The sequence below is a fragment of the Balaenoptera borealis genome (assembly GCF_965194805.1).
Source record: "Balaenoptera borealis genome assembly, chromosome: 12".
Lineage (NCBI taxonomy): Eukaryota > Metazoa > Chordata > Mammalia > Artiodactyla > Balaenopteridae > Balaenoptera > Balaenoptera borealis.
This window is the reverse complement of record NC_138869.1, coordinates 61,353,194-61,366,958: the sequence shown is the minus strand read 5'-3', so window position 1 is coordinate 61,366,958 and position 13,765 is coordinate 61,353,194. Positions and strand designations below refer to the sequence as shown.

At 43.6% G+C, this 13,765-nt stretch overlaps 1 protein-coding gene across 9 annotated transcripts in view; it reads right to left on the bottom strand.

Annotated features, from left to right (window-relative positions):
• The window catches only part of NEK10 (NIMA related kinase 10), a 325,496-nt gene that overhangs the window by 263,559 nt on the left and 48,172 nt on the right, over positions 1–13,765 (bottom strand). For all 9 annotated transcript variants that reach the window (XR_014232504.1, XR_014232505.1, XM_082346463.1 and 6 more), the window contains one exon: positions 2–86. Coding sequence is in view for 7 of the 9 variants with exons in the window: in XM_082346463.1 (XP_082202589.1) it covers positions 2–86 (85 nt within the window). In the remaining 2 variants the exon portion in view is untranslated. The remainder of the gene's footprint in view (position 1; positions 87–13,765) is intronic.

The window sequence follows — 13,765 nt, the reverse complement described above, 5'->3', positions numbered from 1 at the left end:
CCTGATAACATGGATCCCTCATTAGAAGTCTCAGACAAATTAATACTCTCAGAAAATGAAGAGATGGGGCTCGATCAACCCACTCTCTGAAAGAAGAAAACAAGAGAGAACATGTTCGTTCATGTTTAAAGGCCAACGTGACAGTTCATGAACAATGCAAGAAGAATAAAAAACATCTAAAGGAAGAGCATTAGTTTATCTCAAACAGTCTGCAATGGGGACTGTTATTTGATTCTTGAACACTTGACCCATTTTAATGCAAAACACATAGAAACTGTCATTGTCACTACAAAGTAGAGGCCCCCAAAATTATTTGGTTCACAGGGCCCTTACTGACTCACGGCAGCCCCTGACCAAAAGAAATAGCTAAAGGGTTCAACTTTAAAAGACTTGATACCCTGATAACTTAGTATCCATTTGAAAAAATAATACACAGACACTAAAAGAAAAGTATTTTTATTTTATTCTTAATCACATTTACTTACTAATGGGGTGTGTGCACCTGTGGACACGAAACAACTTCTCCAGCCTTGGAATCAGATCTAACACTATTACCTCCATTCCCTCTTCCACCTGACTTTCCCAGGGCACTTGCTTTTTATCACAGTAACCACTGAAAACCCAGCTACAGAAAAGTAAGCCATCATCTAAGGGAAGGCGGTACAATCTAATGTGGAAACTGTAACTACCTGGAGTAGTTTGCACTGTGTCTGACAGATGTTGTGTATCATTGCTGTTTTCCTTGAAATTTAAAAATATCCCACGACACCCCTGGGGGTTCTCTGCAGCCCCCAGGGCACTTCAGCGCTCCCTGTGGGAAACATCGTGATGAACTATTTTCTTACACCTTAGATCAGTCTCCCCGGAAGCAGACTCTTCCATGAAGACTGGTGTGCACGTGAGTGATTGAGGACATGCTCCCGGGGAGTCCACCTGGAGTGGAGAGCAGGAGGTGAGGAGTGGGGAAGCCAAGTGGGCAAGGGCCCTTCTGTGCCAGCCTCACCTCCAAGGACCTCCCACCCCCACGGAGGCAAGCACCCTGGCTTTCCTGCTCCCAAAACGGCTGTCACAGTGGTGGGGGGCGGGGCTGCAGCAGGGACGAGGGAGCAAGTTCTCAGGCACTGCTGCTCTCCGGGCCTGCGGGCAAAGTGGACTCAAAACACCAGAGCGGGGTGCCAGGGCCCAGCCGCTCACATGGGCGCTGCCACCCAGTCCTCGACCCGAGTCACAGGGGCCACCAGCACGGCTGGGGCTCACTGCAGGCACGGCTCGCTCAGTGGTTCCAGCTCGAGGGAGCAGAGTGGTCGGCGCGGCACCCCGGTCGCTCTGGGGTGGGGTCATCGGCACACCCAGCGCCCGTCCCATCTGCTGTGCCTCCGTGAGCAGCTTCTACTTCACTGCTCAGCTGCTCTGTGCCAGTTAGAGTTAGTAGTACAAAAAATTCAAACTGGGAAAATTTTTCAGGCTGCTCCAGTGTTGCCACTCAGGCTGCAGAGAGTGAACACTGCGACGGGCCTTTCATGGCACTCTGTGAGGACGCTTCTGCCCAAGAACCTGGAGGAACAGAGCCCAGGCTGAGGCCGGGACCCATGGCTTCCTGAGTCTCAGCTGACAGTTAGCACGTCTGAAACTGAATTCATGCCCCGCCGGTCCCCACACACAAACACGCCTCACCCCTCCAGGCCTCCAGTTGATCAGACCGAAACCCTGGGTGTTTTCTCACCTCCTCTACTTCCCTCACCTCTTTCATCCAATCCCTCAGCACATCCTGTCTGCTCTACCTTTAAAATATCTCCCCATTCCCACCACTTTGAGGTAGGAGGTAGATGGGCCCCTGGGCTGAGCAGCTGGAGTTCGTCAAGCAGAATAAATTGGAGCTTTGTTTTCCCTGGACACGCCAAGGACAAAGCTAGTGGCAGGAGCTGAGCTCTGAGGGGGAGTAAAGAGATAAAACGACCACATCTATCACTACTGAAGTCAAGGAAACCTCCCTGACTGCACATGCGCAGGAAGGCTCCTTTGGGGTCAAAAAAGGGCAACATCATCCCATAACACGTGCTGTCAAACCTCCGTTAGCCTCTGCACTGGAATCCATCTTGGCAAAAAGATGTGCACACATATCAGGCAGGGCAGTAGGACAGGTCAGGTGTGGGGAAAGAAGCGAGATAACTGGCCAAGAGGAGAAGGAAGACCCAGAAGAACCGCCCCATATAAATGATTTAACCGCCTCTTTACTGCACTCCTCATTCAGGAGGATGCCCACACCCTTTCTCTCCAGGTGTGTACTCCTGTTTTGTTTCTGTCTAAATACACTGTTTCTCTGTGTGTTCTCCCACATGTTGTGCTGTGTCTCTAATAATAAACTTCGTACCTGTTTTTGCCTCCTTGAATCATTCTTGCTTTCAAACAGGGGCAAGAGCCAGGGGAACTTTGCTTCTAGCCTCCAGCCCCTGCTGGACTAGCGGCTAGGATTCCTGGTTTTCATCCAGGCTACTCAGCTCCAATTCCTGGGCAGGGAAATAAGATCCTGCTTCGAGACCACTCACCGCTGTCTCTCTGAGATCAACTTCTCACTCCCTCGTCTTCTATGACCCTGGTTCAAGCCACCATTATCTTTTGCTTGAACTATTGCAAAAGCCTCCCATCTGGCTTTCTTGCTTCCATCTTTGTCCCCAACTTCAATCTTCACACGTCTGCCAAGGAGACAAACACCCTCCCCTGCCCTCCTCCAACAGTTCTCCTCTCACTCAGTCCTCACGGCCCCTGAGGCCCTACAGGACCCGGCCTCCACACTGCCTCTCGGACCTCATTCCCCCCGCTCTCCACTGCCCCCACCCATGCTCTCTCAGACACACTGACCCTCTCATAACATGGCTGGGCTGGGCTGGGAGCCTGTGCCTTTGGTGCTTCCCATGAAGCAGCCTTGGTGTGACTTTTTAACACTGGAACCTCCCATACAACTATATAGATGTCCTCCGACGTGACATGAGGCCAGTCACATGCAGTTGTTCTAACCAAAGTGTATGTCAAGGTGCAGAAGCCACCAACACAGCACAGCCTGGACTCCTGAGGTGAGGAAGGGGGTCTGAGCACTGCCGAGCACTGGACCTGCCTGCATCACCTGCGGAAGTTAGTCCCTGCCAGGTGACACGTCTTACACTGCTCTCCAAACTAGTCCAACAGTGGTACTTGGTGCAAATGTTAGCAAAAACCTAAAACAAAATGTGTCTGCTATTTCATACATAGCCAAGAAAAACAGAGAAAGATAATGGAAGCTACTTTGGACTAGAATCCACATAATTTCTCCTACCCTCTCCCACCTCCACAGCTGAGCTGGTTGTACATCCAGTAAAGTTACAATACTTTAAAGATCTGCCCCTTAGTCAAGTGGAGCATTTATTTGAGCTGCAGTCCCAAGCCAACCCTTGCCTGGCTTGTCCGATATTGATCCTTGACCTTTGGTGGGAAATTCAGCTTTGACTCTTCCACAATCCTGAGAAATTCAACTCTGTCCCAAACCTGCCCATCTCAGACCTGAGTACACGAGACACACCCTCCTAGAAGGCAAGCCAAACATCTGTGGTTCCTGCCACTGGAGGTGTCACCTCCAGCCCAGCCCCCTTACACTCCGCCCCGAGCCACTCACTGTTCCTTCCATCTACTAACTTAGCTCATGGGAAGGAAGTTGGAAATATGCTTTTCCCGTAGCCTTATATTCCCAAGGATGTTTGACTGCTTCTTATAAATTAGAGCCCCCAGCAGAGGCCTGGCTCTGCAAATAGAGGTTGAGCAAGATGTCCCAAGAACATCACTGGCTGGGAGTCACTCCTCCTGCCATCACCAAGGCTCCTGGCAAGAGCTGCCTGCCACAGCCACCAGCAACATCACAACCCTCCTATAGCCAGGGCACCACGACAGTGACACCTCTGCTATGGAGGCAAAGCTCAGTTTCTTCTGAAAATAAAGGCAGGACTCAACCCATCTGAGGCCTGCAGCCAGGCAGAATTATCCAAGGCCACAGTGGGAAGCTGCACTATATTTCATCCTAAGTTCCTTGTACTGGGAAAAATAATGCAAATTTGAAGTACATTTTGAATTTAAAACAATCACCTCTGGGAACACTTGTAAGGATGTGGTTATTCTGAGGCTCCTATTAGAGAGAGAATACCTTTAATCTCATAAGTAGAGGGATGGCGCATGACTAGTCTCCCTTCCAGGTGCTCGGGTCAGCTAAAGATAGCGTGTAGCCTGCAGTGCAGTGCAGACAGTACAGCCCAAAGATCTAACAGGAATAATGATCCAGTTGCAACAGCTGCTGGTAACCTCCCGAGGTTTAATGCCGGCTGCTCTTCATTATTTAAGAGGAGAAGCCATGGGACATATTGAAAGATGACTCACACTACAAATATGTGTGTACTTGAAATTTTTCCTGTTAAGAATATACAATCTTCATGAGGGAAGTCCATGGCCTTTCTAATGTTTTTTCACATTAAATATGAAAAGGTTTTTTTGTTCTGTTTCTTCTCACCTCTAAAAGAAAAAAAGAAAAGAAAAAGAATTCCGGAACGGTTTTTGTTTTGTTTTTACCATAAAAGGAGTGTAAACAAATGAAGAGTTCCAGAAAAGTCTCAAAGTTTTGTTCCAAGCAAATGGCATTTTTTTGCTCTACAATTTAGGAACTGTGGCCCAAAGCTATTAATATTTCTATGTGATTCTGGCCTGTTGTAAATGTAAATAGAATTCCTGGTGTCTGGGTCCTGCAGGGCCTCCCCTCTGAGCGCTGACCTCTGAGGAGCAGTTGTTCCCTCCATGGCTTCCAGCCCTCAACCTCCCCCCTCACCCAAGGACCTGGCTCACTGGCTGGAGCTCTGCTGTTCATGAGGAATGGCATGTTCTGTAAGGTGATATAGAGCTCTGTTTGTCAAGAGTTGGGGGACTAGGAAACACACTGAGTCTAGTGTAAGCAGAGGATTACAGAGAATAATAATGACAGACTCTAAAGATGGCTGCCTTTATTTGACTGAGGAGGAGCCAGGTGACGGATCCAAGAGCGCGCATAGGTAGCAGAGCTGGGCCCTGACTCCCAGGCCAGGGCTCCCGCATCCCCCACCTCCACCCGGCACAGAAAGGGGCTCCTAGATACGTCTACTGCGGGGGCAGGCATGATCTGCACAGTGGTGAGGGGTCTCCTGAGGTAGCTCTGAAAACCTTGTCTGTCGGCAAAGACAGTGTTTCCCTGGAGGCTGTGTTCCAATAGAGCAGCTGCACAGCAGCAGATTCATGACCAGGCAAATATTTATCCCCTCTTGTGACTGAACTTTTGCCACTGCTTTCACAGGACTATTACCACATGGCAGTATGACCAGGCCCCACGGCCTTTGTCCACGACCACCTGCCACATCGCTTTAGGCATCAGATGCCATTTTCTGCTATCAGTATAAAAAAAGAGAAGGAAAAATGGTACCACCAGAGACATAGCATTTGAAAAGAGAAAGGGTAGTTGGGGTTTCACCTTCCCATGCAGTCAAAGAAACCAGTATGTGATGTGAGAGTCACAAAGCTGCAGGACTGAGCACTGAGAGTCACACGGTCTGGGTTTAACTCCATCCAGGGGCTGATGCAAATGCCAGAGGTCACAACCTCAGCTGGCTCTCACCCAGAAAAAGCAGCGTCTTCAGAGGAGGTGTTATTTAGATTGCCGTTTTCATTAACGCACAAAACAACCACCACCAAAAAACTACCACGTTCCACTAAAAGTTTAAAAGTGGAGAAATTCAAACCTGTTTCAGTATAAATATTACCTCAAATTCATACGACGGAGCCCTATTTTTTTGGATAGTTGTAAAAGCAAAATTCACATCAAAATAGACATGTAAAACTTAAAAGGAATAAGAAAACGTGAAGAAATGAATTATAAGTGAGTATTCAAGGAATCTTTACTGACTTGTTCCACTATTCTTAATGGGTAGTGTCATCAATTAAACCTGGCCCAGAAGAGACACCGAGTCAGAGGTCCATCCAATTCGTCATGTTGGTCCCAAAAGTCAGACAGATATTGAGTAGAAAGGACTGTTCTAGCTGTTTCTTCTCCATGGCTGGTGAAAGTTTCAGAGACTGAATGCTTTCAGATATTTGCTGATCACCTACTGGGAGCCAGGCACTGTTAAACGCCCAGGACTACAGCCTGGACAAAACCATGCCCTTGTGTTCACAGAGGTTACCATTTAGAGAAAGAAGACCAATAACACACACAAACAAACAAAACTGCACATCAGGTGGTGACCTTGAGAAAAACAACCCTAAAGTTAAGGGTTTAGGGAGTCCTGAGAATGCTATTTAAGGAGAGTCAGAGAAGGGTTTTCTGATACGGTTAGCATCTGAGTGAACTGAGGAGTGAGTCAAGGTCAGAACAGCGAAAGAGTTAAGTTATCTAGTTCCTGAGCAGGAGTGCACTGGTTTGCTCAAGGAAGCCCTTGGGGGCTGGAACAAACTGAGCAAAGACAGTGTAATAGGAGCTGAAGTTACAGAGGTGGTAGGAGCCAGTTCTGTAGGTCTTTTGTAGAATAGGAATAGGGATTTTGGACTTTTTATTCTGGAAAGTCACGGGAAGGCTTTAAGCAGAGGACTGACATTATGGGACAGAAATTCTGAAAAGACCATTTTGGATGTGCTGTTAGGAACACCATACCATAGGGAGTCAAGGGTCAAAGCCAGGAGCCCAGTTAGCCCACTGCAATGGTCCAAGCAAGAGACAGTGGCAGCTAGGACTAGGTTAATAGCTGGGAAAGACTAAAGTTGAAAGGAAGGCAAGTTGAGTAAGAGAAATCAAAAGTCCCATTTTAGGCATGTTAGCTTTGAGATGCCCAAAGAAGTCCACCAATCAATATGTGAAAGAAAAGACTAATTTATAGCAGGAGAGAGCTGTACTTTAGTCTCTCAAAGCAAAGCTGACAGAGGAGTTCAGGAACGGGTGGACTTTCATAAGTGGGGGTTTTGGGGGACTGATTGATTTTAGCCATGGAAAGGGGGTTCCTGGAATGTGTTCCAGCTTACTCCCTGGCTCTCAGAAGCTCATGTACTGATGGGAAGTTGTCACTTACTGATTTGGTCAGGTTTAAAACAGGTTCTGGTGCTTATGTGTGGCCAAAGAACAAGCAGTCCTTTCCTGGGAAGGTGGGAACATTTTAATTTCATGCCTGTTAGACATCCAAGTGAATGAGTTTCACAAGAAGCAGTAGTAAATAGTAGAAAAGAGAGAACATAATTACTCAAGTGACACTTTTCTGTGGGGCAAACCTGAAAACCAATTTTAAACATATTGGGTTGGCCAAAAGGTTTGTTCAGTTTTTTCCATAAGATGGCTCTAGTAGCACTTAGTTGTCTTTAACTTCATTCGAAACAATTTTGTTAGATTGTATGTGACAGCTGTCATATCAGCAGGCATTTAAAAAAAGACATCAAAATTGGCGAATTTTTGTGTAGCGATTTTAATATTGAAGATGGAAGAAAAAAAGGAACATTTTCGGCATATTATGCTTTATTATTTCAAGAAAGGTAAAAACACAACTGAAACGCAAAAGAAGATTTGTGCAGTGTATGCAGAAGGTGCTGTGACTGATCGGACGTGTCAAAAGTGGTTTGCAAAGTTTTGTGCTGGCGATTTCTCGTTGGACGATGCTCCACAGCTGAGTAGACCAGTTGAAGTTGATAGCAATCAAATCGAGACATTAACTGAGAACAATCAACATTTTACCACATGGGAGATACTCAAAATATCCAAATTAAGCGTTGAAAATCATTTGCACCAGCTTGGTTATGTTCATCACTTTGATGTTTGGGTTCCCCATAAGTTAAGCGAAAAAGACCATCTTGACTGTATTTCCACATGCGATTCCCTACTTAGAAGTAATGAAAACATTCCGTTTTTAAAACAAATTGTGACGGGTGATGAAAAGTGGATACTGTACAATAATGTGGAATGGAAGAGATCATAGGGCAAGCAAAATGAACCACCACCAACCACACCAAAGGCTGGTCTTCATCCAAAGAAGGTGATATTGTGTGTATGGTGGGATTGGAAGGGAGTCCTCTATTATGAGCTCCTTCCGGAAAACCAAACAATTAATTCCAACAAGTACTGCTCCCAATTAGGCCAACTGAAAGCAGCACTCAATGAAAAGCATCCAGAATTAGTCAACAGAAAATGCACAATCTTCCATCAGGATAACGCAAGGCCACATGTTTCTTTGATGACCTGGCAAAAACTGTTACAGCTTGGCTGGGAAGTTCTGATTCAACCGCTGTATTCAAAGGACATTGCACCTTCAGATTTCCATTTATTTCAGTCTTTACAAAATTCTGTTAATGGAAAAAATTTTCAATTCCCTGGAAGACTGTAAAAGGTACTTGGAACAGTTCTTTGTTCAAAAAGATAAAAAGTTTTGGGAAGATGGAATTATGAAGTTGGCTGAAAACTGGCAGAAGGTAGTGGAACAAAAGGGTGAATACATTGTTCAATAAAGTTCTTGGTGAAAATGAAAAATGTGTCTTTTATTTTTTCTTAAAAACCAAAGGCACTTTTTGGCAAACCCAATACTTTGGCTAATAAAGAACCAGGAATCAGCAAGGCGGAGGAGAACACAGTACCAGTCAAGGTTGTACCTCAGCCCCTCAGCTACTGGATCTCTCAAAAGAGGTGGAATGGATTTTGTCTTCAGGGTCCATTCCAGCTCTAATCGGATGACACTTTTGTGTGTGCGTATATACATATAGTGTGCGTGTATACACAATTTAAGTTTGGGATAAACTCTAAATAACATTTTAGGAGAAATTAACATGTAAGAGCTAGATATTTCCTCCAAGTTAGGAATCAGCTTGAGGCCTACAAGCTTATTTTCTTCCTTTCTACATTTAACGTTGTGAAACTTAGAACAAAAGGGAGACAAAAAGACAAGATTCTAAAGGATTCTACTCTGCATAAAAGCACATACAGTTGAGGAGATTTGTTCAAGATGGCAGAGTAAAAGGACCTGTGCTAACTCCTTCTTGCAAGAGCACCAGCATCACAAGTAACTGCTGAACAATCATCAACAGTAAGACACTGGAACTCACCAAAAAAGATACACCACATCCAAAGACAAAGGAGAAGCCTCAGTGAGGTGGTAGGAGGGACACAATCACAATAAAATCCCATATCCCATAACCACTGGGTGGGTGACTCACAAACTGGAGAACAATTATACCACAGGAGCCTACCCAGTGGAGTGACGGTTCTGAGCTCCATGTCAGGCTTCCCAACCTCGGGGTCCGGAAACGGGAGGAGGAATTCCCAGAGAATCAGACTTTGAAGGCTGGCCAGATTTGATTGCAGGACTTCGAAAGGATTGGGGGAAACAGAAATTCCACTCTTGGAGGGCACACATAAAGTAGTGTGCACATCAGGACCCAGGGGGAAGAAGGAGTGACCCCATAGGAGACTGAACCAGACCTACCTGCTAGTGTTGGAGGGTCTCCTGAAGAGGTGGGGGGGTGGCTGTGCCTCAACGTGGGGACAAGGACACTGGCAGCAGAAGTTCTGGGAAGTACTCCTTGGCATAAGCCCTCCCAGAGTCCACCATTAGTCCCACCAAAGACACTGTGGCCTCCAGTGATGGGTTGCCTCAGGCCAAACACCAACAGGGAGGGAACTCAGCCCCACACATCAGCAGACAAGTGGATTAAAGTTTTACTGAGCTCTGCCCACCAGAGCAACACCCAGCTGTACCCACCACCAGTCCCTCCCATCAGGAAGCTTGCACAAGCCTCTTAGATAGCCTCATCCACCAGAGGGCAGAGAGCAGAAGCAAGAAGAACTACAATCCTGCAGCCTGTGGAATGAAAACCACATTCACAGAAAGACAGACAAAATGAAAAGGCAGAGGACTATGTACCAGGTAAAGGAACAAGATAAAACCCCAGAAAAACAACTAAATGAAGTGGAGATAGACAACCTTCCAGAAAAAGAATTCAGAATAATGATACTGAAGATGATCCAGGACCTCGGAAAAAGAATGGAGGCAAAGATCAAGAAGATGAAAGAAATGTTTAACAAAGACCTAGAAGAATTAAAGAACAAACACCTAGAAGAATTAAAGAACAAACAAACAGAGATGAACAATACAATAACTGAAATGAAAAATACAGTAGAAGGAATCAATAGCAGAATAACTGAGGCAGAAGAACGGATAAGTGACCTGGAAGACAGAATGGTGGAATTCACTGCTGTGGAACAGAATAAAGAAAAAAAGAATGACAAGAAATGAAGACAGCCTAAGAGTCCTCTGGGACAACATTAAATGCAACAACATTTGCATTATAGGGGTCCCAGAAGGAGAAGAGAGAGAGGACGGACCAGAGAAAATATTTGAAGAGATTATAGTTGAAAACTTCCCTAACATGGGAAATAGCCACCCAGGTCCAGGAAGCGCAGATAGTCCCAGGCAGGATAAACCCAAGGAGAATCATGCCGAGATACAGACACAGAGTAATCAAATGACAAAAATTAAAGACAAAGAAAAATGATTAAAAGCAATAAGGGAAAAACTACAAACAACATACAAGGGAACTCCCATAAGCTTAACAGCTGATTTCTCAGCAGAAACTCTACAAGCCAGAAGGGAGTGGCACGATATATTACAATGATGAAAGGGAAGAACCTACAACCAAGATTACCCTATCCAGCAAGGATCTCATTCAGATTCAGTGGAGAAATCAAAAGCTTTACAGACAAGCAAAAGCTAAGAGAATTGAGCACCACCAAACCAGCTCTACAACAAATGCTAAAGGAACTTCTTTAAGTGGGAAACACAAGAGAAAAAAAGGACCTACAAAAACAAACCCAAGGGACTTCCCTGGTGGTGCAGTGTTTAAGAATCTGCCTGCCAATGCAGGGGACACAGGTTTGAGCCCTGGTCCGGGAAGATCACACATGCTGTGGAGCAACTAAGCCCTTGCACCACAACTACTAAGCCTGCACTCCAGAGCCCACAAGCCACAAATACTAAAGCCCATGCACCTAGAGCCTGTGCTCCACAACAAGAGAAACCACCGCAGTGAGAAGCCCACACACCGCAATGAAGAGTACCCCTGCTCGCTGCAACTAGAGAAAGCCTGTTCATAGCAGGGAAGACCCAATACAACCAAAAATAAATAAATAAATGAATAAACCCAAAACAATTAAGAAAATGGTAATAGGAACATACATATTGATAATTACCTTAAATGTGAATGGATTAAACGCTCCAACCAAAAGACACAGGCTCGCTGAATGGATACAAAAGCAAGACCCATATATATGTGTCTACAAGAAAACCACTTCAGACCTAGGGATGCATACAGACTGAAAGTGAGGGGATGGAAAAAGGTATTCCATGCAAATGGAAATCAAAAGAAAGCTGGAGTAGCTATACTCATATCAGATAAAATAGACTTTAAAATAAAGAATGTTACAAGAGACAAGGAAGGACACTACAAATGATCAAGGGATCAATCCAAGAAGAAGATATAACAATTACAAATATATATGCACCCAACATAGGAGCACCTCGATATATAAGGCAAATGCTAACAGCTATAAAAGAGGAAATCGACAGTAACACAATAATAGTGGGGGACTTTAACACCTCACTTACACCAATGGACAGATCATCCAGACAGAAAATTAATAAGGAAACTCAAGCTTTAAATGACACAATAGACCAGACAGATTTAATTGATATTCATAGGACATTCCATCCAAAAACAGCAGATTACACTTTCTTCTCAAGTGCGCACGGAACATTCTCCACGATAGATCACATCTTGGGTCACAAATCAAGCCTCAGTAAATTTAAGAAAATTGAAATCATATCAAGCACCTTTGCTGACTACAATACTATGAGATTAGAAATAAATTACAGGGAAAAATACATAAAAAACACAAACACATGGAGGTTAAACAATACGTTACTAAATAACCAAGAGATCACTGAAGAAATCAGAGGAAATCAAAAAATACCTAGAGAGAAACTACAACGAAAACACGATGATCCAAAACCTATGGGATGCAGCAAAAGCAGTTCTAAGAGAGAAGTTTATAGCAATACAATCCTACCTCAAGAAACAAGAAAAATCTCAAATAAACAATCTAACTTTACACCTAAAGGAATTAGAGAAAAAAGAACAAACAAAACTCAAAGTTAGTAGAAGGAAAGAAATCATAAAGATCAGAGCAGAAATAAATGACATAGAAACAAAGAAAACAATAGCAAAGATCAATAAAACTAAAGGCTGGTTCTTTGAGAAGATAAACAAAATTGATAAACCTTTAGCCAGACTCAACAAGAAAAAGAGGGAGAGGACTCAAATCAATAAAATTAGAAATGAAAAAGAAGTTACAACAGATACCACAGAAATACAAATCATCATAAAAGAGTACTACAAGCAACTCTATGCATATAAAATGGACAACCTGGAAGAAATGGACAAATTCTTAGAAAGGTATAAGCTTCCAAGACTGAACCACGAGGAAATAGAAAATATGAACAGACCAATCACAGGTAATGAAATTGAAACTGTGATTAAAAATCTTCCAACAAATAAAAGTCCTGGACCAGACGGTTTCACAGGTGAATTCAATCAAACATTTAGAGAAGAGTTAACACCCATCCTTCTCAAACTCTTCCAAAAAACTGCAGAGAAAGGAATACTCCCAAACTCATTCTACAAGGCCACCATCACCCTGATACCAAAACCAGACAAAGATACTACAAAAAAAGAAAATTACAGACCATATCACTGATGAATATAGATGCAAAAATCCTCAACAAAATACTAGCAAACAGAATCCAACAACACATTAAAAGGATCATATACTTTTATCATGCGAGATTTATCCCAGGGATGCAAGGATTCTTCAATATATGCAAATCAATCAATGTGATACACCATATTAACAAATTGAAGAAGCAAAACCATATGATCATCTCAATAGATGCAGAAAAAGCTTTTGACAAAATTCAACACCCATTTATGATAAAAACTCTCTAGAAATTGGGCATAGAGGGAACCTACCTCAACATAATAAAGGCCATATACGACAAACCCACAGCAAACATCATTCTCAATGGTGAAAAACTGAAAGCATTTCCTCGAAGATCAGGAACAAGACAAGAATGTCCACTCTCGCCACTATTATTCAACATAGTTTTGGAAGTCCTAGCCACAGCAATCAGAAGAGAAAGAAATAAAGGGAATCCAAATTGGAAAAGAAGAAGTAAAACTGTCACTGTTTGCAGATGACATGATGCTATAAACATACAATCCTAAAGATGCCACCAGAAAACTCCTAGAGCTAATCAATGAATTTGGTAAAGTGGCAGGATACAAAATTAATGCACAGAAATCTCTTGCATTCCTATACACTAACAACGAAAGATCAGAAAGAGACATTAAGGAAACCATCCCATTCACCACTGCAACAAAAAGAATAAAATACCTAGGAATAAACCTACCTCAGGAGGTAAAAGACCTATACTCAGAAAACTATAAGACACTGATGAAAGAAATCAAAGATGACACAAACAGATGGAGAGATATACCATGTTCTTCGATTGGAAGAATCCAATATTGTGAAAATGACTGTACTACCAAAAGCAATCTACAGATTCAATGCAATCCCTATCAAATTACCAATGGCATTTTTTACAGAACTAGAACAAAACATTTTAAAATTTGTATGGAGACACAA